At 46.5% G+C, this 27,153-nt stretch overlaps 1 protein-coding gene across 7 annotated transcripts in view; it reads right to left on the bottom strand.

Moving 5' to 3' along the window:
- Positions 1-22,244: 22,244 nt before the first annotated feature.
- The window catches only part of CTPS2 (CTP synthase 2), a 139,137-nt gene continuing 134,228 nt past the window's right edge, over positions 22,245-27,153 (bottom strand). For all 7 annotated transcript variants that reach the window (XM_090063116.1, XM_090063072.1, XM_090063065.1 and 4 more), the window contains 2 exons: positions 25,454-25,565; positions 22,245-24,442 (listed from right to left, as the gene is read on the bottom strand). In XM_090063116.1, the coding sequence (XP_089919242.1) occupies positions 25,496-25,565 (70 nt within the window). In that variant the 3' untranslated portion in view covers positions 22,245-24,442; positions 25,454-25,495. The remainder of the gene's footprint in view (positions 24,443-25,453; positions 25,566-27,153) is intronic.

Below are 27,153 nucleotides of genomic sequence, written 5' to 3'. Positions count from 1 at the left end.
AGGCTTGTTCACAGCAAGTAAAAATCCAAAACTCTGATGCTGCAATTTATTGTTTCAGAAGACACCAAGAGAGATCCCATCAAGAGTATATAATGTCAAGCTGGCTCCCAAGCAGGTGTTTCCTGAGTATCAATCAAGTTCCTGAGATGTTCCACCCAGATAACCCCTTGTCAATAGAAAAGACAATTTGATTTACACTACTGAGAATGCTTGAAAGAAACTGAACTGGGGGTATAAAAATCTGTAAAAGAAGCAGCAGTGTGTGCTGACACTACCTGCTTTCTTCTGGAGAGGCTGCAGGAGGAAGATCATCTCCCTTCAAGGATCGTGCTGAGAACTTTGACCTGTCAGCTTTGCAACCGGAGTGCCTTGGACTGGTGAGATCCCAGCTCTCTTTCTTTCTCTTCTCTCTCTCTAAGCACAGATTTCTGAACTTGAACTGTATTAGTTAAGCTTGAGCTAAGTTTCCCCAAAAACTTAGTGAAACCAGGGTATACTGTGACTGTTTGTGTTTGTTTTTCCTTTGCATGTCTATCACTACTAGTGTCAATACATATTTCATCTACTTAGCAATAAATAACTTTTACAGTCAAAGTGGTGGTAATTGGGTATATTTTGCCTTCTTTACTTCTCTTTTCCCCACTTGCTCTGTAGCAATGCCCCTCTTACCTAAGCTAAAGATCCCTGTGAAGCCCAGAAATACTGTGGGGTCTGCTCATCAAGAGGCTAAAGATTGGGATGTGCTGAGTTTGAAACACATAAGGGGATCAGCTGGTACAGGCTGATTGACCCAGTTTGGCTCAGACGTGCCCTAATGAACTGAACACTGGCCCATGCGGGTGTCATCTGGACACCCAGCCAGATTCAGAGGTATTCTGTTTAACTGTGTGCTTGTGTCTGACTGTAATTATTGTTGCTCTGATGAACTGATTCTTGGCATATGAGGGTGTCAGCCTGTCCATGCTGATCAACCCAGCCAGGTCAAGCGTGTCACGTTAATCTGTGTGTGTTTGTGTGTCTGACTGATTTGGGGACTGGAGGAACCCAGCCCCACTGAACTGAGTCCTGCGAGATAGCTCCATTGGGGGTGAGGGCTTGCAGAAGGGAGAGATACAGCTCCATATAGAAACACAAGTAACACAAGCAGCACACTGATAGAATTACCAAGACCCTAGCCCTAATAAATGAGCACACCCCAAAGTAGCGGGCAAATCTGGTAACACTCCTGCTGGCTGCACACCGCTCTGCTGAGGGTCCCACTGCTGCTTGCAGGTCCTGCTCTTTCAGGTTCTTCTAGGGCACCGCTCCTGCCCCGCCGGCTCAGCTCTTGCCAGCTCTGTGAAGCTTCTTCCTTGTTGTCCCTTGCTGGTCTCTCCTGAGTCAGCTGCGCTGCCCCTTTTATCCTCTTCCAGATGACCCAAGGGGCCAATCAGGGAACATGGAGGGTGAGTCTTTGGGGCTTGATTGGTGTGGAAAAGAAATCCCAAGTCCTCCAATCATCTTTCACCCCTTCAAAACCCCTGGGCCAAATCATTACCAGATTGGTGAGGAAAGGGAATCCCAAGTCCTCCAATCATCTTTAGCCCTTTCAAACCCCCTGGGCTAGGTCACTGCCAGCTAGCCCATCACATAGAATACAACATTTCATTACAACACTTATTTCTGTCTCATAAGTGCATTTTCTCTAGTGAAGAAGGAGTCAGTCTGCAGTAATGGCGGAGGGGAAGCCAGAGAAGGTTGAATTGTAAAGGTTTTCCTTTGCTTTGTCGGCGGGGGGGATGGACATGGAGGGGAGGAGCGCCCCCTCAAGTCTGCAGAGATGGGCGGGAGCAGGGGAAGCCAGTGACAGGTGAATTCTAAAAGTTTTCCTTTGCTTTGTGGAGGGTGGGGAGGAGAGGAGCCAGCCATCTGGGCGCTCCTGAGGCTTTCCCCTCTGCACACAGCCCCGCACCTTTAGGTTTATGATAGGATTCACAGAACTCCACTTGTTGGGCTCCAGTAAAAGCAGAGCACGAATTAATGGCATTATGGGGACAGTTATGTTGAAACCAGGTGAAAAGGGATGTTTTAGAGGTGCAGAGTGGTGGGGAGGAAGGGTTTTCTTGAAGTTGTTGGCAGGAAAAGTCTTGGGTTTTTTGCCATGTGCGCTAGACTAAGAGCTCTGCTCCTTTCCGTCACGGCTCCCCTCCTGCTGGAGGACCGCCCCCCTCCACACCCCCTCCATGTTACAAGACTGGGCATTTGTTTGCTGTAGACCCCCTCACAGCTGCTGCCTCCCTGCAGCATGGGCACCCTCCTGCCCTGCCTCCCACCAGCCATCCCGAGCACAGCCTGGCTCTGCTGTGTGGCCACTGCACACAGGGGCTGACTCAGCTCGGACTGTCCTGCATCCCGCAGCTGAATGTCAGTGCCCTGTTCAAGTGAAATAAAAAAAGACAAGTGGATTTACACACAGAATAATGTTTACTTGATGACATAGTAAAATGAAAAATAAGGTGAGAATAAAAATAAAGATAGGTAAGAATGAAAAGAATACAAATAAAACTAAGAAGAAAATAGTTTTAAAATATTGGTAAAAACAAGCTAAAAATGTGTGTAAAAATAATGAAATTAATTAAAGTAATGAAATGACACATTAAATTATCTAAATTAATGAAACAGCACAACTTTTGGTGATCTGTGCATATCAGCATGCTGTGAGCTATAGGCGCCCCCTGCTGTAATTTAGTATGAAATGCTCAGCGGAGCAGATTGTTATTCATAGATTCATATATGTTAGGGGCTAGAAGGGACCTTATGAGATCAACAAGTCCAGCTCCCCTGCAAGTTTGGCATGGGGAGTAAAGAAATTTAACTAACACCTAAACAGGAGAAAGCTTACCTTGGTCACAGATCACCAAGCCTTAATCTCCTTTCTCTTTACTAAGAAAGGAGTGTCTGGGACAAGGGCAGCATATATGCAACTGTGGGCTCTCTCATGCTCTCTCTCACTTTTTAAGCCAGTTGAATACAAAAAAACAAAGGCACATGGAAATGCTGATGCCAATTATGGTAATTACTGCACATCAGGATCCTCCAGTGTCTTGTGTATCAGTGCCCCCATGCTTCAAAATGGCAGCAGGGGCACTTGAACTAAAGCTCATCGAATGAACTTTAGTTTGAGTGCCCCTCTGCCATGTTAAAGCATGGGGACACTGATACATAAGATGCTGCAGTGCTTTAATTAGCACAGGTCTCAGAGCAGGTGTAAAAGGTGTACCTCCATTATGAGGTACTAGAAAAATGTGCATTCACCTATTTTAATGTGCATTAGCTAGCGCACGTTTTTGTGACACTTTAATACATGTTAAATAGGCTAATACGCATTAAAGCGCACATGTAGATACGCCCATTGAGCATTAAAATTCGCATACCTGTATGGTTAAGTCCAAGTATCTGGTTTCACAACTCTCAGAGTCTTTTTCACAAGGCATTTACAGTCTCTGTAAGACAACACCATATTATACATACTTTAAATTTGGTTCATTTTTTTGGAAGCTGAAAATTGCAACCAGAAGGCACAGAAACTTGTTTTATATTTTTAAATAATAGTTTGAATGCTGCAGAATTCAAATGTGTCATGGGGAACAGTATAATTGCAACCAGAAATCAAACATCATGTCTGTAGGAGAACTGATGTTTTATTATGTACCTCTTCTATTTCCTCCCACATTGCTTCTTCTGTACTGAAGTGAACAGGCTGAATAAAATTAACTCCTCCACAAACCATTATAGTTTTTAACACAGGAAGTTATCACTCAGCAGTGACTAGATTAATCAGAAATACGTAGACTTATCCACCTAGGATCAACTGAAGTCCCACCGTAGGCACTGCGCTTTATTCTGGTTCTCAGTGTAGAACCCATAATGGTTAAAAAGCTTCAGGTAAAGTTAAATTAATATTAAAACCACTCTTTCTGTCACTTCCCTGTGGGCCTCTCCATGTTTCATAAATTATTAGCAGTCCACAGAGGCCAGGTACAAAAGTTACACTTATTGCACTGTAAGCATACAGAAAGCACTCTACAGCCATAACCAAACAGATGGTACGTCAAGGTGCGTCTGTAACAAAGGCAGATTCTGCTCTAAGATAACCAAGGATGGATGTGGTATCAGACATAAGTGCTGCAGTTTAGAGCACTGTAACGAACCTCCATACCAGATCCCATCATGACTCATAATAGGTTACATGTCTGCTGACATCCCATGGAGCATTGCAGCACCCTGCTCACTTCCACTCACGGGGCGGCAGCCTAGCCTAAGCCAGATCTCATCTTCTCTGCCTGAGCACTAGGCCAACCCCACCCATGGGCTCTCAGTGACCTGAGACAGCAAAGCCCCTGTTTCCAATCCCTTTCCCCCAGCTGAGCTGCTGTCTAGTATTATCACTCACTGTGTGGAGTCCATCTGCCCAATCTGGGAATTTGTAAAGATTGCAGCTTTTGAGAAAGTGCTGTGCTGTTTGTTGAATGCTGCATTCACACAGGGGGCTATCCAAGATGTTCATCTTGTATTGTTTTGAAGCCCAGATCTCAGTCTGTTCAGCCTGATCCACACTCCTCTGCCAAGGTCACACCCAGTGGGGGACTCATTTGGTGCTTCTGGCAGGCCTGTGCTCATTGTGTTGCTGCTGGCCTGTTCTGTCCACTTAAGCATGCTGCACCAAGATCTACTCTTCTGCAACTTGGTGTTACTTGAGGTTCCACAGGAGGATGTTGTTCAGTGCCTTTTAAACCCTGGGTGCCTTGGCTGGTGCTTCTGTGGGGTTCCTTACCTCCCTTTCACGCCCCCCCTCCCCTTGGCTTGGATCTGTCCAGCTTGGGTCTCAACAGGATTTGTATGTGCTACAGGCACTGTCTGCTTCTCCTGGGTGGCCTGTCTCCGCCCCACTTACCTAGCTAGTGGTAGAGGTGTCTCCAGTTGGAAAAAGAACAACTTAACCATACTAGAACTGGAATTCTCCCGAAGGCACAAGCAAACAGGGCAACAATGCTCACCATGCTGGGCACCACTTCTTTGTGCTTCCTTCTCTACATGTGGGGTACACTATGCAACTGCCACATAACCCCTGCTTCAGGGCTGTGACTCAAAAAGTGCTGGGTTCTGGATCGGCTGGCCCCTGGCCATGTCTGATAGCACCCTACGGAGCAACTTCCCATGAACTTGTTTCCCCTAGGGGCCTGCCATTGCCCAACTGTGGGTCTCAGGGCCTGAAGGTATGTCAGCATAGTGGGCTCTGTAGACCAGCTCCCTGGTGGGACCTGCCAGCCCATCCTGGGCCACCTCCATCCTGCCATGGCCACCCTGCATGTACCTGTGGACTGCGTCTGCCATGGGTATGGTCTCAGCGGGTTCTGAGCCCCTGGCTCCATGGTTGACTGCCTCTCTGCTGGAGATGGGCCCTGTCTTTCCACAGCCTGGTCTGCGTGGGCCATCTGTGGTTTGGGTGGACTCCATGCCTTTAAGAAATTATGCAGATGCAGCAGGGAAATTTGTGCCACAGTCAGAGCTGCCGTGCTGCCCAGCAGCCCATTGGCTTGCAGCTCTGCCAGCCCATGCCAGCCATGGGGAAGGTGTCTGGAGGCACTGTAGGTGCTCCCTCCTTCCTGCTCCCCCCTGTGCATAGTGGCCTAGCTCCTTTTGTCCCAGGAGCCTTGAGAAGCAGAACCAATCTGCAGTCTTCACCCGGCCATGGGACACTGGAGTGGCTGCCCGTTCACCCTACCCCTTTTCTAAATTTAACACGACACACAAAGCCGCAGTACCTAGACTGCTGGGCTCTCTACAGGCCTTGTAGCCTGCTAGTAGGGGTGTAGTTAGGGTTTGTCTTCTTATGTCACTTGGTCTAATGCCTGAGAGTGAAGGGAGTAGATCTGTGTGTAAGTTGTGCAGCCTATTATGAGTCTCCATGCACTGTTAAATGCAGTGTTGAGCTTTTTAATGCAACAATTTCTGAACCATACTGGAGCACATTAATCAGCTGGGGTGTATACCATTGCAAGTGCAATGGCTTTACTTTTGACTTTCTGAATGCGATGTTTATCAGTGAGGGAATGGTCTAATGTGACTGCTTGTTAAGTTGAGGCATGCTCATGGGGAAGGCTGTGGTTGCCTACTCTACTATTCAGTGTGCTCTTGGCTGAATGAGTGTTTAGGTGGAAGACTGATGATGCTGATTTGTTGGTGTTCCTCACTGACCTCATGCCTCTCAAGCAACCTCCCCACCAGCTCCCACACCACTAGCTTGGAACACAGGTGAGGCACCAGGTTTGGTCCCCCCTACTGATGATGGGGATTTATCAATCCGCGTTATACTGAGCGCAGCCATAAATCTGGGTAATTGTTAGGGCTGTGTGAAGCTTTGGTAGCCAATTCAACTCAAAGGAGATTCAGCCTGATTTGGTGGCTGAATCTTCAAATCTGAATCTAATTGGGAGACCCATTAAAAGGTCTGAATCGAATCGGAAGCATCTGAATTGATTCAGAAAAGATTTGGAAAGATTTAAAGGAATCCCCTCTAGGGGAGGGACATAGAAACAACATATAAGGTTGTGTGTGAAGTGATCTGTTTCTGTACCTTTTGTGAGCTGTGTCTGTCTTGCAGCAGCCACAGGATCAGAAAGGTTCTGGCTTGGTAGCACTAGCTAGTCTCTTGCTAGCAAGTTGTATCCAATCCTTTCCTACTTACCCTTGCCTACCATCCCTATTGTTATCCCTTTTAACTTATTCATCCTCCAGAATCCTCTTGTTTGTTCTTGTTAGTCTTTTTTCTCTGCACAAAAAGAAATCTGTGTTTTCCCTGACAGTGTGTCATCACTGTGCAGGAAAGCATCGTGCGCGCACACGCACACAGAGTGCTGGAAAGGCAAGTGCCAGGTCTTCTGACGGGAGAGGGAGAGGTGCAAGTCCCCGCCCCCGCCCGCAACCAGGCACACCTTTCCTGGCAGTGATAAATTTTCTGCTGTTAGTGCTGGCTTGTCCAACATATGGCCTGCGAGCCGCCATGCGGCCCGCCAAGCTGTTTTCTGAGGCCCAAGGTGCTGCGATAGGAAACGAGAGTAAACACTGTTTACTTTTGTTCCCACCCCTTGTCCCTCCCCCAGCCCCTCAGTAGGTGACCGACAAACATGGACTACCAGGCAGTTGCCTGCCCAGTGACTGCTGACCGTCTCCCCGGGGGGAGCAGGGCCCCCCTCTCAGCACCCCCGACTGCAGCCATGGAGGCCAGAGTGGGTGAACTCGCACCAGGCGGGTCCCAGGACCTGGGCTGAGGTACCCCCCCACCCCCTCAGTGCCCCTCATGCGGCTCCTTTAAGTCCCGCACTGGGGTGGTCCGCACTGCATTGGCAGGGAAGGGGAGGGGCGGGGTGGGGTAGGGAGGTCTGGTGCGGGATGCTGAGGAGCCTGCACGGGGGAGCCACACACATGCATGTGCTCATGAGGAGGAAGCACAAGGTCATACTCACGCCTCCTCCTCCTCCTCCATGGGAGCCAGGGGTGAGGAGGGAGATGGGCTGTGCGCGCATGACCATGTGTGAAGTCCATGCTTCTTGTCCCCAACGAAGCTGGGCAGCATCCTGAGGCGCTGCTTCTCCTCCTCCTCCTCACTGCTGCTTCTGGAGGTCAACAGCCAGCTGCTCCTCCACAGCTTCCTCTACCTGGTGCTGTACACCCAGGTGTCCCAGGGCAAGCCTGCATTATGCTTCTTTCATTCATTGAGAAGTGAGTAGAAACGAAAGTATTTATTTTAGTCAAGTGCTTGGTATTATTTCATTGTTGCTTTTATATTGTTTTTATTTTGGATTTTAAACCACATTTCCAGACCCATTTCATTGTCATTTCCTGCAACTTCATTGGTGTCAAAGGTCACATGACATCACTTCCTGATGTGATACTGCTTCCTGTGAGGTCTTTGAATCGCCAGCCCACTGGGTGATAAAAAGTTCATGATCCGGCTCCATATTAAAAAAGGTTGAACATCCCTATGCTAGTGGAAGCAAGGAAGTGGGGGCAGTATCTGCACCTGCACCACCTCCACTAATACCACTTATAACCACTAGCACCAGCATGACAGTCTCCATACCTATTTCATTCTCAGCATGAGCCTTCCAGTGCCAGAGGAGGAGCTAAATCTGGAAGCAGATGAGCTGAGGGCCATAGCTAAGGAAATTCTGGGGAAGGAGGAGAATCTAAGTTTGTGTTCCACACCCCTCAAAGTCCTCTTAGAGGCAGGTCTCTTCTGGAAGGCACTTTGGAGGAGATTGTGGGGGCAGGTGGCTCAGCTTCTCCTCTTGTTGTGCCTCTGCCTGGTGAGGAGAAGCCAGGATCCCCACCCGCAACCCAGAAGTGGATAGGTCATGTAGTGTGGGATCTTTTTGAGGTGGAAGATGATCCCAGGTATGCTACCTGCCAGCACTACTGAAAGCAGATCAGCCAAGGCAAGGACAAGAAACATTTCACCACCATAGCAATGCTTCTGCAACTCAGAAGGCAGCACCCCTTTGTCCTTGTTCCTCCTCAGCCCAGCACCAGTGCGAGTGTGCCCAAAAAGAAGTCCCCCTCTCACTCCAAAGCTCCTATCCCCAAGAAGTAGAGGCAGGCCACCCTGGACCAGTGGGGGAAAGGCAGAGACAAAGGGAGGGCATGTTCCCAAGGCAAGTGAGGTCACCCAGAGCACTGGGGAGATGCTGGCTCTGGATGGTCAGCCCTTCTTTGTTAAGTGTCCAGGGTTCAGGCAGCTCATGGTGCTCATGGCCCCATCCTACCAAATGCCTGCACGCACCAACTTTAGCAGGACGGTGATGCCCTCCCTGTATGAAGCATGCAGGGAGTACTTGAGAGAGAAGCTGTGGAAGGCAGGGCCATAGGTAGCCTTGGACTTCATCTTGGACATCTGGAGCAGCCAAGGTGGAGATCACATCTACCTCTCCCTCATAGGGCACTGGAGCAATCAGTCAAGGCGTCAGTGGGCTCCTCTCCTTCAAGTGGAGGTGATGAATTAGTCCCACATGGCATAGGAGATAATGGTGGTCATGAACCACATGGTGCAGGGGTGGCTCATTGGGCAGGGTGAACCCACGGATTCATGGTCACCAACAATGGGGCCAATATGGTCAAGGCAGTGCATGACACCAACTTGGTTGGCATCTGCTGTGTGGCACACAAGTTCCACCTCATAGTCAGAGGTGCCTTGGAGGGGGACAGGGCTCCCGGTGATGGCACCATCACTACCAGCCAGCTTATTTCAAAATGCAGGAAGGTGGTGAGCTACTTCCATGGGAGCATTAAAGGAGGCATGATGCTATGGGACAAACAGGCAGAGCTGAGCATCCCACAGCACAAAATCATGCAGGATGTGGAGACTCAGTGGAACTCCACTTATCTGATGCTGGAAAGGCTGGTCGAGCAACAGAAGGCCATCCATGAGATAGCCTTGCTCTGGGAGGTTGGGATCAGCAGCCCCCTTAACAAAATGGAGTGGGATACCATCTCCCAGATCTTGGTCATCTTCAAGCTGTTCCTCAAGGCCACCGAGAGCCTCAGTGCTGCCGATGCCCTCCTTAGCCAGGTGATCCCCATAGCGAACAGAGAATTTCCAGGGCATCAATATTCCTGGCTGGGGCAAGCCGCTTTCACTAGAGGTGCAGGCACTGGTGAAGTGGCTGAAGGAGGGCATCAGAAAAACAGCAGGATCCATTGTGGTCCAGGATGGCCCACATACTGGCAGGCATGTGCATCCTGAGGGTGAAGGGGAGCATCTGCAGCAGCAAAACCCTCCATCACTGAATGGAGGTGCTGGTGAAGAGTCGGGGAGGCAGATGGACAGAGGCAAAGGGACATGGAACAGGGGGATCTATTTTCTCGTACCAGCACTCCAAGCACCAGCCAATCTCCTCCACCACAGCCACTGCCATCGTGGGCCAAGGGCATGGCTTCAATGTTGGGATCCAGAGGCACCAGACCCCATCATTTCGCAGGTAACGCAGAGGCCTCACGGCTACCTATCTCGCTGAGGATGTGGAGCAGTTGCACTGCGATCCCTTGGCCTATTGGGCAACCCATAGCCAGGTGTGGCAGGATCAGGCCACAGTTGTCCAGGAATACATGTCCTGTCTGCTAACCAGTGTTTCAAGTGAGAGGGTGTTCAACATAGCTGGTGATGCTGTGACACCCCACCACATCTCCTTGGATTGTGGTTTGGTGAAGCAGCTGGTGTTCCTAAAGGTGAACCTCCTGCTGCTGGGGCTCTCCAAGCTCCACATATAGATGGAGTGAATGCCACCCTCCTCACTCTGTACCTATTTGCTTTTTTTATTTCCTTCAGAACCATTTAATGCCCTGCTCTAATAGCTGGGGGTAGCAGTTTAGTTTATCACCAGCCAGCAGGGGAAGAACATCTCCCTGCTGAGCTTCCATGCAAGGAAGAACTTGAAGGTATGGGCTGGGGCTTTGGGGAAGGAGGAGACCCCAGGTGCTGGGCATGACTTAAAACTGCACCCTTCCAGGGTAGGGAGGCCTGGTGGGATTGCTGGTGGCACAGCAGTCCCAGGAAATAGCAGGATCATGAACCTCCCTGGTGAAAGGTGGGTAGGGGGTGCCTGATAACCTCCAGCCACCACACGCATGCACAGGCGTGGCTGGGGAAAGCCCAGACCTGTAAGATCTTTGAGAGGCCTGGTGGCAGTGGAGTTGTGAGGGCAAGAACAGGCAGGCAGCTCAGATCTGACCTGAGGTACCTTTGACTGGTCCATGCTGGGGCCAGGACCCAAAGAGGGGTCAAAGGGCCGGGCCAGGGGCCCACCGCAAGGAATACCCAGAGCAAGAGGCTCAGGATTCTGACTGGCCAGAAGTCAGGGCCAGGGCCTAATAGGGAGCCAAAGGTCCTGGAGAGGGGACCACAGCTGGAGGGGGTAAATGATGTAGCAGGTAAAAGTGGAGAGATACCTGGGGAGTCGGATGTCAGGCAGGTTATAGTGAGTCATATATCCAATGTCTATACTGAGTCCATGAGTTTTTGTAGCTAGGAGGTTGATGAAGTGAAGTTCACAGGCTTGTCTGTGAAAAGTGTTTTGTAAATTCCCTTTGAGGATCAGGACTGAGAGTTTGGAAAGAGAGTGATTTTTCTTGTGAAAAATGTTCCCCCACTGGTAATTGGGTGTTTTTGTCTTTAACAGATTTCCAGTGTGCATTCATTCTGGTGTGCAGTTGTCTGGGCTCTCCTACGTATTTTCCATGAGGGCATTTGGTGCACTGAATTAGATATATAACATTTCTGGAGGTGCAGCTGTAAGATCTAGGGGTGGTGATGGTTCTGTTGTGGGGTGGAGATATGTTGGCAAGTTTTGCATTTCTTGTCATGGCATGGTCTGGATCCATTCGATGTGTTTTGGGCTGTAGGATGTTGGCTTCTGGTGATGAGGTTAGCAAGGTTCAGTTCTTGTTTGAATTTACAAACCACTTTTCACAGATGAGCTTATGAACATCTCTTCATCAATCTCCTAGATACAAAAACTCATGGACTCTCATAAATCCAATATTTATATTTACACTATGACCTGCCTGACACCTGATTCCCAGTGTAACTCTCCACTTCTACCTGCTACATCTCCCTTCCCTCCCCTCCTCCAGCCTGTCTCTCACCACCCTGATGCCTCAATTTACATTTTCACTGACTGGTTTCCTTGCATGCATACCAGCCTCTGGATTCTTTGCTAATCATTCCTTCCAGGAGGAGAACATACAACAACTGCAGATGCTTCCTGCCTGACAAAGGGTTTTTAAACCCAAAAGCTTGCTAAGATACATTTCTCCAATTATTCAGTTGGTCTAATAAAACATATCAGATTGACCCCAAAGAACCTTGTTTGTCTATGTCCTTAGACCAACACGGCTACAACCTACACCCCATGGGTGACTGGTGCCTCTTGAGTCAGGGGGGCACACGCCACTTTTGTTGGTGGCCCCACTCCCCAGCTGACGTTTGCAGGGGGGCACTGGTGTCCCCACCTGCTCCCCCCCCACTGACTAAACAGGGAGCGTGGCCTGACAGGGGTCCACTAGCACTCTCAGGGGGTGCATGTGCACCCCCATGCACCCCCTACAGGTTATCACTGCTACACCCCTTAACACACACAAGTGATACGAGTTTTGCTTTCAACAGTTTGAGGGGCACTTTCACAGAAACCACTGCACCTATCTCTTTGAAATCTGGCAGGCTTCATACCCTCAGAAGGGGCTACCATCCCTGCTGCATTCATCCCACTCTGCCTTAACACACACAAGTGATATGAGTTTTGCTTTCAACAGTTGGAGGGGCACTTTCACAGAAATCCACCCCTGCACCCATCTCCTTAAAACTCAGCAGTCTTCATGTGCTCAGAGGGGGCTACCATCCCTGCTGTTTTCATCCAAATCTGCAAAAAGTGACAAAATTATAGGTATTTTAGTGATTCCCCATTATAGCCTAAGGCTGAATCATCGAATTGGTGCTGAATCTTCGAATCTGATTCAGCCAAATTGAATTGGGACAGTGATTCGAATCACTGAATCAAATACCATCCCTCTAAATCAGCCAATCCGAATCTGAATTGAATACTTGTTGCTTTGTACAGGCTTAGTAATTATTAACAGACCTCCTCATCCCTCCAGATCTCATTGCTTACTTGAAAGAGGCCAGAGTGTTTACCCAAATCCACCTAATGCACACTTGCACCCAAACAGACCCCAATAAACACTGAGTGTGTCTACACGTTCATTAATGTGAAGCAGTTACTGCACATTTAGCTTAGCGCTTGCTTGGTGAAGTACTACATAAATGCACAGTAACTACAGTTATATGAGCAGTGGCACCGGTGCATGGTTTCATAGATTTCATAGACATTAGGGCTGGAAGGAACCTCGGAAGATCATCGAGTCCAGCCCCCCGCCCAAAGGGCAGGAAGTCAGCTGGAGTCAGAGGATCCCAGCAAGATAACCATCCAATTTGCTCTTGAAGGTGTTCAATGTAGGTGCTTGAACCACACTGCCATGGTGATGCACCCCCTGCCCACCCAGCAGCAGTTGGGGCAGTGACAGTAAGGAGCTGTGCCACCCACTGCTACTCGGCAGGCAGAGGGTGCACACCTGGTGTGGAGCTCCCAAGGTAAAGGGAGCCCTGAGCCTGCAGAGGGCAGCCTGCATCCATCACTGCCTCAGCTTGGCTCCGGCTGTGTTGCTGGTGGGAGAGGGGGCAGGTAAGCAGGCATGTATTCCACCATTACAATTTAAAAAGGACACAGGGCGCAGTAGATGGGCAACTGCGGGGTGGCCAGCTGGTGGCTTGTGGCCATGAGGATGCATCCCATGACAAGTCCAGGTGGGCATCCTTGATATCCCTGCCAGCCAATCAGGGATGGCCCAGCCATTTCGCTCTGCTCAGGAGTCTCCAGTTCCCCAGGGAGTTGCAGGGCATGCTGGGAGGCCTGCAAACCCTCATCTGCTAGCCTAGAATCATGCAGGCAGATTCTGAGCCCCATTCCCCTCCCCCCACCACAAGGCCTAGCGCGTGTTCTGCTTCCCCCCAACCTAACTGTGGGTGCTTAAAGTAAAACCTGACAGAGCGCTTCTGCCATGGGCTTCTTGAATGTCTGTACTTAGCCTAGAACACCAGAACTCTGCCCTCCTAATTGGGCCTCTGCTGCCCAATGTTTTTACAATACAGGTACAGCAGGCATTTTTCCAAGTCCTCCATGGCAAGTGCTTTAATTATGGTGGCTCTGACAGCCACCCTAATTAGAGCCCACAGCATCTTGTGTAGCAGGGGCAGTTTAACTCAGGCTTGACAAACAATACCTGCTGGCATTTTGAAGTGTGGGGACGCTGACATCTGAGACGCAGAGGCTGCTAGAAGCATGCTAATTAGCACACTCCAACAGATTCAACTGAATGTGCTCCAACACGCTGTAATTACAGCACATCAGAGCAGCCTCCCCACACGTGTACAGGCACCCAGCTGTTTTTCCAGGCTGAGATTCCAAACCTGTGAGAGTCTGTAAGCAAGTGCTTAGCCAGGCCATACATTTCCTGAACAAGGCTGAGAGTAGATTCTGAAATAAAGTATGGCATGTAGTAACTAACCCCAAAAAGCATAAGTATAAAAGTATGCAGCATTTACTGAAGGCAAGCCAATTTGTTCAACAAACTTTATTTTAGCAGAAGACTAGCCAGGCCAGGCAGAGAGTTTTGACATTAGCTACAGCATTTGAGCTATTTTAATACAGTCATTGAAACAATTATCAGTACAATTTGTGCAAGAAAGTAAGATAGAATTTATATTAGATCATCCACTTGTATAGGAATATAAGGAACAACAGACTGGAGTTGATCTTCCATAAATGGACAAGCTCTGTTATGCGAGATGAGTTATGGAAAAGTTAATTGGCAATAAAACAACTGCATAAAATGCTACTGCTGTTGAATCAATAGAGAGACTAAAAATTCAGCACACTTTGAATGGCTTCTCACGATTAACTTCAAATGGAGATGAGACAAATTTGCTTCAGATAAATGATAGATGTTTGTGAAAATGGCACGTCTACAGTTTTACTGCAGAGCTGACTAATTTGCTCCACAGTAAAGTCTCAGTGTCTATGGGCATTTGTACACATGCATTTGCTACAGCACTGGGGGCTTTTAAAAGCGCCTGGCACAGTGGTGTAAACATTCGTATAAATGGCGAAATGAACATCAGCCATGAGAAAATGATGGTGGCATGCTTTTGGACTAAAACACGTCAAAGGTGTTTTAGTTCAAAAGCACCCTGCCACCATTTTCTGTGCGCTGATGTGCATTTTGCCTTTTATATAAATGCATGTGCATGTGCAGGTGTGTCAGCTCACGTGCTCTGCATACTCAATTAATTGAGTCTGCTCTGATGCACTGGATTTCCAGCAAACAAAGGTACACAATAAATGACCTACATGTGCAATGCTATTAGGCTGGAGTAAACTAATTTACTTTGCCCCAAGGTAGTATTTGTATATCCTGTATACAAGTACTATCCTGCAGCAGAGTAAAGTACTCCACTGCAGTGCATGTGTAGACAGGGATCAGGCTGGCTGAGGCATGAGGCTGCTTCAGTGTGAGGAGCTGGCTGCTAGCTAATCCCATGCTGGAGCACACTTGTGCCCCAGCCAGTCCCTCTGCAGCACACTGAGCTGGGTCAGAGCAGCCCTAGGCTAGCAGGCTGACCTCCCAGGCCTCCTGCCAGCCAAGGCTGCTCTGACCTGGCTCAACATGCTGTGGTTCTGGGCACATGTGTAAACCTGGCACCTGGGAACAATACACTCCAGTACTATATGTGCTGGAGTATATTACTACATACTGATTCCATGTATAAATACACCCACATGCTCTAAACAGTTGCAAAGGAATTACAGCAGGCATGAATTTAGTCTGAGGTCTACAATAATGAAACTCTTTATGTATACATCACTAATTAATCAAAAAGTCTTTAGGCACGTCATGGTCGATGGCTTGTAAATGGGTGCATATTTGGAAAGTATCTGATCATTAAATTGTTGAAGCAGCTGGAGTTAGAACAGCCCAGAGATACCAGTGACGTTCAAATGCTAATCATTTAAGATGGAAAATGAAATCCTTTAATAGAGTCATGAACATGACCATGATCTGCCAGGGTAAAGTAGCAAAGAGGGAATGTAAAGATTAGGCATAACCCTGAAGAGCACAGGGGACTCTTCTTTCCTTATAATTTCATGAAAAGGAGCCATAGTAGGCATGTCTCCCTTGCATACCAAGGAAGTGAGTCTTGTCCCAGAGGTCAATGTTATACAAAATAATTCCTTTATCTCTAGCTTTTAGCAGGCACTGGACATGTCTACACAAGATGCTGACTGTGCAGTTGTTACTGTATACACATAAACAAGTACTAAATGACTACGCAGTAACTCGAGTTATTGTGCAGTAGTGCCGATGAACATCTTTTTCATGACATGTTTGCATAGTAGCCTTGCATCTAACACTACTGTGCAGTAACGTTGCATCATGCTTGTTACCACAAGACACTGCTGTGCAGTAGTTTCAGGCTACTTCACAGTCAGCAACTTGTGTAGACATGGCCTGTTAAAACTGTGGTTAATACAGTCTTCAGCCAGAGGCCTGGGCAGGCTTTCACAGCCCATCTGAAAGCCCACATTGCCATGGCTTCATTGGTGTTGCTCAGGATAATGACAGATGCTGCAATCACACTTCCAGCTGCAGTCCATACATACCCATAGTGTTGACCACAATGGCAGACAATGTTTTGTAATATCCCAGTGGCTACTACGGAAATTGCTTCTGGGAGAGTTATGCTATGATCTTTGTCTCTCTCTCCCTGCCCCTGCACATTGTCCCCAGTTACTTAGTCCTCCTTTCCTCCAATCCACACTCACCAACTCTGGATGCTCTACTTCCCTGTTCCTCTGGCCAGCTGCTGCACTCTCTTCTCTCCCTAGCAGAGGCAGCTAACTCAGTTCTTCTTACTTATTTCAAACTTTTTTTCCCCAAAAACTTCAGATTCTTTTGTGTAACAAAGGGCCTGGATACTATTCTACTGTGGAAAGGCAGAGCAAGAGCAGACAATTTGCAGGGGCAGGGAGAGGGACAGAAACTGTAGGATCATAGAAATTGCTTCCGTAACAAGATAACACTATAGCTGGCACAGGAGCATTACAAAAGTTGTAAAAGGACAAGAGATCCACTCTTTGTCTAAACCAAGCACTCTCAATCTTTTTAGACTCGAGGCACACTTCCATAACTTTTGTGAATTGAGTGGCATGAAATTTCAAAAACAAATTTATATATTAGTGCTTACCTCCTTGCATATGGACTTGGCAGTGGCTGTGGGGAATTGTTTAGGCAGGGACAAGCCTAAGCCTATGTTTATCTACTTACCTCCTCACAACTGGCTTATCTCCTCCCACCTGGCACCTTAGTTGAGAATCGCTGATCTAAATACCTATCTATATTTGCTACCTGATAGATGTTATATTAAGTGGGAGCCTCTACACATGTGCTTTACTACAGTTGACTAATTAGCAGGGATCTGGGTTTTCTGTTTGCTGTGGAAAAACACAGATTTTCTTCTTTAAAGGAGAAAAAACCAGGAAACCATGGGTTTCCCCTCGCAGGCTGGCAGTGTTCCAGCTTGCAAGGGGCTGCTTGGGGCCAAAAGGAGCAGGATGCAGGGGATGTCATGTGCATGTGTGCAAATACACACATGCATGTGGCAGCCAGACAGAGGTGGAGAGCAGCTCCCTCCAGGTAAGTCTACAAAGGAGGGTGGTGGGACACAAGTCTGTGGTGGGGCATGGGTGATGCAGAAGAGGGCATGTGCCCCACCCCCCGGATTTCTGCTCCCACAGCTGTCTGTGGGGCTTCAGCCAGGCCAGGCCAGACCAGGCACCCACCCTCCTCTTCATATAATGGGGGTAGGGGGCAGCAGATCAGAAGTGAGCATCAACAGGACTGGGGGGCTGTGGGTTAGGAGTGAGGGGCACTGGCAGGGCTGGGGGTGGGGCTATGGCTTGTAGGTGAGAGACAATAGCATGGGTAGGGGCAGGGCACTAGCATATCATGGCTGTTCAGTGCCACAAAGCAACAAGGAGGACAGCTGAAGCTGGACCTGCACCCTGGTAAGCAAAGGGAGCAGGGGGAGCTCTGATTTTTCCATGATAAAAAAATGAAAATCGAAGGCCAAAATATGTATATAGGTATTTAGAATTTATTTTATTATGATTGAGGCACTGGTTGGCTTTGAAATTGCTTTAAAATTGTAAATACATCAATAAAACATTGTGTTCAACTGATACCTATATATACAGCAGCGTTTTATTCTAATCATGGAAAACTGCAGATTTGGGGGTTTTTAATCACAGAATTTGGGATTTTTAAGCAAAACCATGATCCCTGCTAATTAGTTCTGCAGTAAAGCATCACAGTCTACATGCGCACCCATATTAGGGTCCAGCAAATTAACTAACTCAGGGACAGTACTATCCTATGGCAGAGTACTTACATGTGATCAAACACACATGCAGATTGTGACACGGGCTGGCTGGGGCACAAGGGTGCTAAGGTGAAGGGGCTGCTTGCCACTTAGCCCTGCACTATAGCACCCTCATGCCCCAATGAGACCCAGTGCTGCTACCCAGAGCCCTAGATTGATCCCCCCAGGTTCCCTGCCAGCCTGGGGCTCCTCTGCCTTGGCTCACACTGCTGCAGTCCTGGGCACACATGTAAACTCTGCCCTTGGGAAGCACCTGACTCCCCAGTGTAAACTGCACTAGAGTTTACTGCATCACACTAATTGCACATGTAGATGCACCCAGTTTGACCTAAAACATTTTGCATGTAAAGAGATAGTTAGCTAGGAAACAGTTGGCTTGGCTAGACTAAGTAACAAATGGCTAGTCAGTACTTAAATGGTTATGTTAATAAGACACATTTTGCTCATTCGGTTGCTTCCCAGTTTATACAGGTAGTTCCCAAAGAAGGAAAACCAAACCTGCTGGAGTTCTGTATAACAAAGTATCCTCTCTATAGCAAAGGAGAGGGTATGGGTTGCAGAATTTAGTAAATTACACCTACTCTGGGTCTCTCTCATTACATTTTGGATTTAGAATAATGACATATACATTACATGGCTCGATTTGCTTCACCTCACTTCATAAAGGAGCCCAAATTCATTTACTATTACATGCACACAAAAAATATAAAACAGAAAACAAATTTAGTATCTCTAAGTTTTGTTGTACAGTTCATTCATTGCAAACTGTTTTCCCCATCTTGCTAGACTGATAATTAAATAGTTCAGTAAATCAAAAATATGAATTAAATGTGAACAGAGAAATGGAAAGGAACTAATTGGATTCTCTCTTTGCCTTTTGGAATGAGACGATAGATCTATAGATACAGCAATGGTGCGTTTCATAAATTTCTCACATAGCCCCTCAAAGGGCTCAATTACACCTTTAGGCTCAGCTGCATACAAATGTGCAAAAGGAGCCAATTTCATCAAACCTGAAGCATCTTGTATATGAAGCAGTTTGTGGATCAGTGTAGTGTGCACTTTTATTCTCCTATGTATGCTTCAATTCTCTTTCCCTGGGATAAAGCATGGCACGGGCCTATTATCTGTAAGTGGCACGGTGGTTTAGTTTGAAAGTGCTAACAGGTTTGAGCTTATAACCTAGCAGAGTTGAATGAGGCAGTTAATGGCCAGCAATTTCAAATAATGAACAAATTCAGAAACCGGATTTTTTTTAAATGCCACATACTTTTTCTATAACAGTAACAAGGGATAAGGATTTTAAATAAAATATAATAGATATGTTGATATGAATTTGGTCCCAAAAGGTTTAAATACCTGCATTAGTCCAGGCTGCAATATTTTAAAGTCCACAAATATCACAATAGGGATATTATTTATCCTTGTTCTAAGAATAGAACAGCTAAAATTATGTCAAATACAATTTACTAGAGAACACTTCCGTTTTTGTGTATGTGATGCACCTGCATTGTAATAAGATGATTATGAAATTTGTGAGTCACATCATCAAGCATATAAGAGATATACTCCCTGACTGAAGAGCTCAAAGTCTCATTTCAGACATGGAATACAGTCATAGATAGGCATAGCTTGTTCAGGAAAGATGAGCATGGGGGAAAAGGAGGTATTGCCATTCATATCAAGGCAATGTACAATTCAGAAGTGCCGCATGAAGTGGAAGATACATCTATTGAAAGCCCTAAAGGTAAAGGGGGCATATCATGGCAGGCACCTGCTACAGGCCTCTAGACCATGAGGAGGAAGTGGACAAGGCTCTCTTTAAGCAACAGAAATTTCTAAATTGCATGACTTGATTCTCATGACAGACTTTATCAGATTACCTTATGGGAGGGAAACAGCAGTATGCAACCCGTATAGCAACTGTTTTAAAGTCAAATGGCAGAGAGGCCAATAAGGGGGGAACTCCGAGGGCTGGGTGGGATACACCCAAAGGTACTGAAGGAATTGGCTGATGTAATTTCAGAGCCATTGACTATCTGTTTTGAGAACTTGTGAAGGTTGAGTAAGGTCCCAGATGCCTGGAAAAGGGCAAATATAGTTAGTGCGTGTCTTTAAGAAGGGAAAAAAGGACAATTTGAGAGCTACAGACAAGTCAGCCTGACCTCGATACCTGGAAATATCATGGAGCAGGTCCTCAAGGAATCCACTGTGAAGCATATAGAAGACAAGGTGATCAGGAACTAGTATGGATTCACCAAGAGTAAATCATGTTGACCGATCTGATTTTCTTCTATGATGAAGTGGCAGGGTCTGTGGATGAACTGAGAGCAGTGGATGGGATACCCTTTGATTATAGCAAGGCTTTTATCACTGTATCCCATGATATTCTTATTAACAAGCTAATGAAATACAGACGAGAAGAAAGTACTGTAAGATGGATACAAAACTGGCTGGATCACGGTACAAAGCAAGTAGTCCTCAACAGATAAGGAGTGGTGACTTGGGAAGAATTGCTTAGAGAAAACTAGAGATAAAGGTCAGGAAGGTGAGCTGAGGGGGCACAGTGAGACAAGGAACAGGAAGTGGATGTAATAAGTTAAATGAAGCAGGTGGCAACTATACCGATATTATTGGAATCTGGAATCCTGAGGATGATAAAGGAGGACAGGGTTGGAGGAGGAGGTCTGTTGTACTCTGCTTTGCAGTTCACAAGAGCTAGCTGTGATGCAGAAGCAGACTAGCCACAAACCTTGTGGTCCTGACCAATAGAAACAAGGTGAGGTGAGATGGTGTGTGGACTGAGAAGACTTATCAGCCTCAGAATAGCTCCTAAGGAGTGGGTCAAGGACCATGCACCCCAGTTTCAGGATGGTTATCTGGGTGAGGATGACATCAAAAGAGCAGGTAAATTGGAAGAGGCTGGCACTGAGTGCTATGAAGCAAACTTCTCTTTTCTCAGAGAGTAGGGCTTTTAGTAATCACCTTTGGAAATGACTTGCTGATATAGCCAAAATTAGTAACAGGTGGCCTTGTCCGGGAATAGTGAGGCTCCCCACAAAGCCAGCTGTTGTTCATACACCTCTGCAGCACACTTGACAGAGGGAGAAGGCAGGGCCAGAGACCTTGGTGGTCTAGGTGCTGTTCTGGGCTCTACCACAGCTTCTTCATAGATTTCATAGACATTAGGGCTGGAAGGGACCTCGGGAGATCATCAAGTCCAGCCCCCTGCCCAAAGGGCAGGAAGTCAGCTGGGCTCATAGGATCCCAGCAAGATAAGCATCCAATTTACTCTTGAAGGGGTTCAGTGTAGGTGCTTGAACCACCTCCGCTGGCAGACTGTTCCAGACCTTGGGGACTCGGACAGTAAAGAAATTCTTCCTTATGTCCAGCCTGAAACGGTCTTGCAGGAGTTTGTGACCGTTTGACCTCGTCATCCCTTGGGGCGCTCTGGTGAACAGACGTTCCCCCAGATCCTGGTGGTCATCCCTGATAAACTTATAGGTGGCCATCAGATCACCCCTGAGCCTGCGCTTTTCCAGGCTAAAGAGTCCCATGGCTCTCAGCCTGTCATCATAAGATCTGTTTTCTTGACCTCTGATCATGCGCGTGGCTCTCCTCTGGACTCTCTCAAGCTTCTCCACATCCTTTTTGAATTGTGGAGCCCAAAACTGGACGCAGTACTCCAGCTGCGGCCTCACCAAGGCTGAGTACAAAGGGGAGAATGACGTCCCAGGATTTGCTCGAGAAGCATCTATGGATGCAAGCCAACATTTTGGTCGCTTTACTAGCCGCAGCATCACATTGCAGGCTCATGTTCATCTTGTGGTCAATGATGACCCCCAAGTCTCTTTCTTCTGTAGTGCTATCCAACGTAGCACTGCCGAGCCTGCATTTGTTTTTCACAATGTGTAACAATTTCTGTTGTGTTTTAGGCATTACCCCAGTTTTTCAAGTGAGAAAACCTTCTCCTGGAATACTGAGTCATAACTCATTAACATTTTGCTTAATGAATTAGGATTACATTTACAGATTGACAGGATATGGCTGCAGTTATAGGCCCCATGGACCCTGCTGGATAATGGAATTGCTTATTTTCATCATTTCCTGGTATTTAACTGGCATGCACTACATTCTGAAAGTAAGACATGATATATAGTCATTTTCATGTAATATAATTTATTTGAAAATATATTTTAAAATTTCAGACAGTCCTAAAAGAAGTGTAACACATTCTATATTCCAGTGGCCAGTATCCAACATTGGCAAAGACTTGTAAATAACGTCAGCTCTTTTAATACCTAATATTTGCAAGGCAAGGTGGTAAAAACCCACCCCAAAATAAAAACATCAGGAGCTTAGTTTATATTTTACTGGTATTAGTTTCTCTGAATAAAAGGACCTGTTGGTTCTATAAGCTGAAGTTTTCTAAAGCAATTTTAAGAAAACCAAATCCAAAACTTGAACTTACATATTAAGTTCATATTAAATTACATATTAGGTGGCCATATCACGGGAGGATTCTGTGTCTTCAGCCATCCAAACTGGCCCTGCATGGACTCACTAGAGGATCTGTCATCCGCATGATCTTCCCTGAACTACTGGCATACCATGAGAAACTGGATTAGTTCCATCCCCCGTCCCCACCCCCAGGTCACTCTTAATTATAGTTTCAGTTTCTATAATAGGCTGTTTGTCACTGTCCTAAATTACAGCACATACAGGTTGCTCTAATCTGATACAGGGGTAGCACCCCTGCATAGAGTGGTCCCTGAATGATGGCAGTGCAAGGAGGAGCTTTAATCCACTGGTGTGTTACCTGACTGGATTCAGTATCTGGCCCTGTACGTTTCTGACTGGTTCCTCCAAATGTTTTGTATTAGCATTTTGTTCACAGCTGAACAGATTGAACATAACTGTAGCCACATGTTTAAATTCTCTGAAATTCCTAATTAGAAACCTTATACTATCTCCTTTACAATTCGGTGGACTAGAATTATATTCTGTGTTAGAAGATTTTTAAAAATATTACTGTTACAGGAAAAAACAATCACACCTTGGAACATTTGTACAGTGAAACTATTTCCAGGGACAAAGTGAAAAGCTATGTATATTCAACATCAATTGTTAAAATCTAAAGAGGAATACAACAAATCAATATAATCTGCATATTAACAGCAGATGAGTAAATATATATACAAGAAGCTTACAAGGGAAACAAACCCGAGACAATTCTCCACAGCTTATATGTAAGCAAACTTAACAATTCACCACATTTACCTGAATTTAAGATGACCCCCCCCCCAGTAATTAGATTCTACACATAGAATGTATGTATAAACCTGTGATTTTCCAAGACAGAATCTAACTACTGGAGGGTCATCTTTAACTCAGCCCCCCGCCACTGCAAAGGGGCAGGTGGTGGGGCAGCAGGCGGCACAGGGAAGTCAAGTAACTTGCCCTGTTTGTGCCTGCCTACCCCCAGCCTCTGCTGTTCCCTTTCCCCTCTTACCTTTGCTCTGCACTGGCAGGCTGTGTTCCCATTCTAGCCTGGGGCATGGCCTCCGCCCAGCCCCTGTAGCAGCTATGTAGGCTGTGCTTCACGTCCCACGAATGGAGACAGAGGCTGTTGGTGTGAAGCGGCAGGAGGGAGAGCAGCAGGTGGAGGAGCCAAGGCTGTATGAGGTGGGAGATAGCAAGAGACTGCATGGGGGAGATGACAGGGTGTAGAGGCAGCAGGGCGTAGAAATCAGGTTGTAGCCGTGGCTATGGCCCCGACCCCAGGTAGGAGCTGGAGCCTAAGCCACAGCAGGCACCTGTTCCTCCCCACCTACTCAATTCTAAGATAAGGGATTTCTCCACCCTAGGTTAAATGGGGGGAAAAAACTCACCATAGAATCAAGTTTTTCAGTTTATTCCTGGCTAATACCATTTCCACACAAGGGAGAATGTATTTTATTGCTCTAAGGTACTTAAAAAAATCCATCTCTCAAATCAAAGATAACTAAAGATTCACCTGAGATCATTCAGAAATCACAGAACAAGACTGGTTAGGACTAAGAGCAAAGATTTGATGGCTTTTTGCATCAGTTTTAAACAGAACCAGCATCTGCATGGGAGACTTCTTTTTGAGAGGTTGATGGAAATATCATGTGTGAAGAAGCCACCTGAAAACAACTACCATCCACAGCAGGGAGGAAAACATTGTTGCAAGGAAATTAAGCCTCTGTGAAGGTTTTACAGCTTAACAGGCTACTTATGTCAAATAAAGGAAAACAAGAAATTGTATGGGTGGTACATGCTGCAATCCATTGTTTAGGTGGTACATTCCATTCCCTTCAATATCAGCTTGTCTTTCTGCAAAAAAGGAGGAAAGGCAAAATCACGGCATTTGCATACAAGCTGAATAATCATTTTGACACACCTGTCAACTGTCCCCAGGCTATGTCACACAAATGGCAAGGAGGGAAGGAATTAAACTAGAAGAAACGTAACCAAAGTTCTCAAAACACGGAGCAGTTCACCTGCAGACACAGATGATATCACCATAACGGCCATGACTTTAGAGGCCTTCGGTAAGGAAGATCAGTGTAGCTAAAGTGATCCTGAGACTCAGACCAAGACTCGGCTAAAGTCAGATGACACAACAAAAATACAAATTCAGAAACTATGACTGCTACAGTTAAAAAAAAAAAAAAAAAAAAAGGTTTAAAAATCCTAAAAATGCTAGAAGTGACAGAATTTTAGCAGGCATCTATGGCCTCTGATACTTTGAACTCTCAGTCTGCTGAATCACCATCACTACAGTGGCTGAGCCCAGGGATTCAAGGCAGCATTCATAGATTCACAGAAGTTTAGGGCTGGAGGAGACCCTCATGAGATCATCAGATGCAGGAAAGACTGCTAAAGTCAAATAACCCCAGCACGGTATGCATCCAGTATTAAAGCATTAAAGAACAAAGAAATGGTTCAAGTAAAGGCAAAAGGAAAAGGCTTGCCCATGTGATTCAATCAATCTGGTTTTATACTTGCACATGGAAATCAAATGGGCAAAGAAAAGACAATTACTGAAGTGACTGGGAAGGCAGGTACACTCAAAAAGATTAACTTTTCAAACAGCACAGTAATATGGCACTGTATAGCATCTTGCACACGAACTGTACTCAACATGCTTTATAGACTTTAATAATATAATTGCAGAGTTCAGTAACAGAAGGGGAAAGACATTAAGTGCTTCAGGCAAGAGAAAAAAAGAGAAAGTTTCAGAGGTGATTTGAAATGAAAGGGAGAATCAAGATAACTCTGCTTTTTGCAGTAAGTCAAAAAGAACTGCATGCCATAAAGTACCATCAGAACGAGGTGGTTTACCTCAGCAGCATCCTCTGGTTTTTTCCCCCTCACATAATACTTTCAGGTGGCTTCTGAATCAGGAGGTTCTTTTTCTGGAGAGCTGTCATCGCTAAGGTCGCTGTAGCTGTCACTGTCACAGAGGGAGAAACGGTGTCATGAGCGTATATAAACTGTCTTCACCCCAACCTCTCCAACCCTAATGATGCATGTTCACATAAAAAAGTATCCCCACCCAGGGAATCATTTCAGCATATGCCTAACTTTAAAGTCACTCTAAAGTGCTTTCCTCAAAATGGAGGGACGTAAGCATTGATTAAATACTGAGGGCTAAGTGACTGATGGAAACTAGCACGCCGTACTGTTATGTTACTACAGCTTACTCTCATGGGTTAAAGCATAAGAAGCAAATAAAACAGCTTTACCCTGCAGAGTGCTGACTGAGTGCAATCCCACTGACAGTGTGAAGGTAGCAAAGGCTCAGCATAAGGCTTTCAGCATTTTTACTTTACACTAGAATAGGAGTGTCAAACATATGGCCAGCAGGCTGGATGCAACCCATGCTGTTGTTCCATGTGGCCTGTCAGGCTACTAGTGAGCTACAGAATTTGGGGGTGTAGCTAGCTATGGGCAGGACCTACAGCTGAATCAGAGGCTCTGGGACCCTGGCAGACACAGCCCCTGGTGGCAGAGGGATAAATGAGAGCTGTACTGACACAGCCCTGCTTGCCTTGCAGCAGCTTAGCCACTGTTGTTCGTGCCACCTCCACCACAGCAAGAGGCCACCTGCTCTATGCCACTTGCTCCACTCCATCATAGTTGCTACCATAGCTGCCTCCACCACTGCTCCTGGCCCAGTGAGATGCCCCACAATAAGGACCAACCCTAGGGCATGAGGGGAATTTGACTCCCTTGCTCTAGACAAAGGGTTTCAGTCCACTTTGAGAACAATGTAAAAGGGCCTATTTTTGCTTTATTTGCCCAGGAAAAAACTCAATTTATTATATTACAGTCCTTGCTATTTTTCTATCATAAATCCTCAGAACATAATCCATTTCCACTGTACTGCTCATGTACTAACAGCACTCCTCTAAGGTTTTCTCTTCATCTACTGTTTCCTAGATAGGTATGTACAGGATAGAAATTAACATGCAGGTGATAATTTTATGAAGTGACCAGAAAAAGGACATGGCGCAGAATGTGACACAGCACAGTGATCAACTCAGCAAACTGCTAACAGGCAATAGCAGTGTTGATCTACCAGCCTGGGGCTAGGCCAAAGTTGGGTGCAAGGGGTTTCAGCGGAGGAAGGCTCTGCTCACACAGCACTGCAGTTGGGTGGCATAGAGATCTGACAGAGTGGGGTTTTTTCCATACCACACTGCAGGGGGAGGCAGTAATGGCATCCAGGTCCTAGTGTCTGACTTCCTTGGACGTTTGCTGGGTCATTCTGATTTGCCACCAGAACATATTGCTGCCCCCTGCCCTAGATGGAATGAAGATGCCACATGAACTGAAGTGTAAACAGATGTACCACTTTTCTCCTTGGAGAAGGCCTTATGTCTTGGGATCTTATAGACATACAAATCCACTGTTCTGCTTCAAGTACCTGTGGGCTAAGGACAGACATTCGAAAAGCCTGAGCCTGAATTGATTCAATCTTTGGAGGTTAGTCTAACCTGCAAAGATTAAACCAATTTGGAGGTGAATAGACATTCCTT

This window comes from Crocodylus siamensis, chromosome 1 (assembly GCF_052110815.1).
Source record: "Crocodylus siamensis isolate JL-2025a chromosome 1, ASM5211081v1, whole genome shotgun sequence".
Classification (NCBI taxonomy): domain Eukaryota; kingdom Metazoa; phylum Chordata; order Crocodylia; family Crocodylidae; genus Crocodylus; species Crocodylus siamensis.
This window is presented reverse-complemented; position numbering and strand designations above follow the sequence as displayed.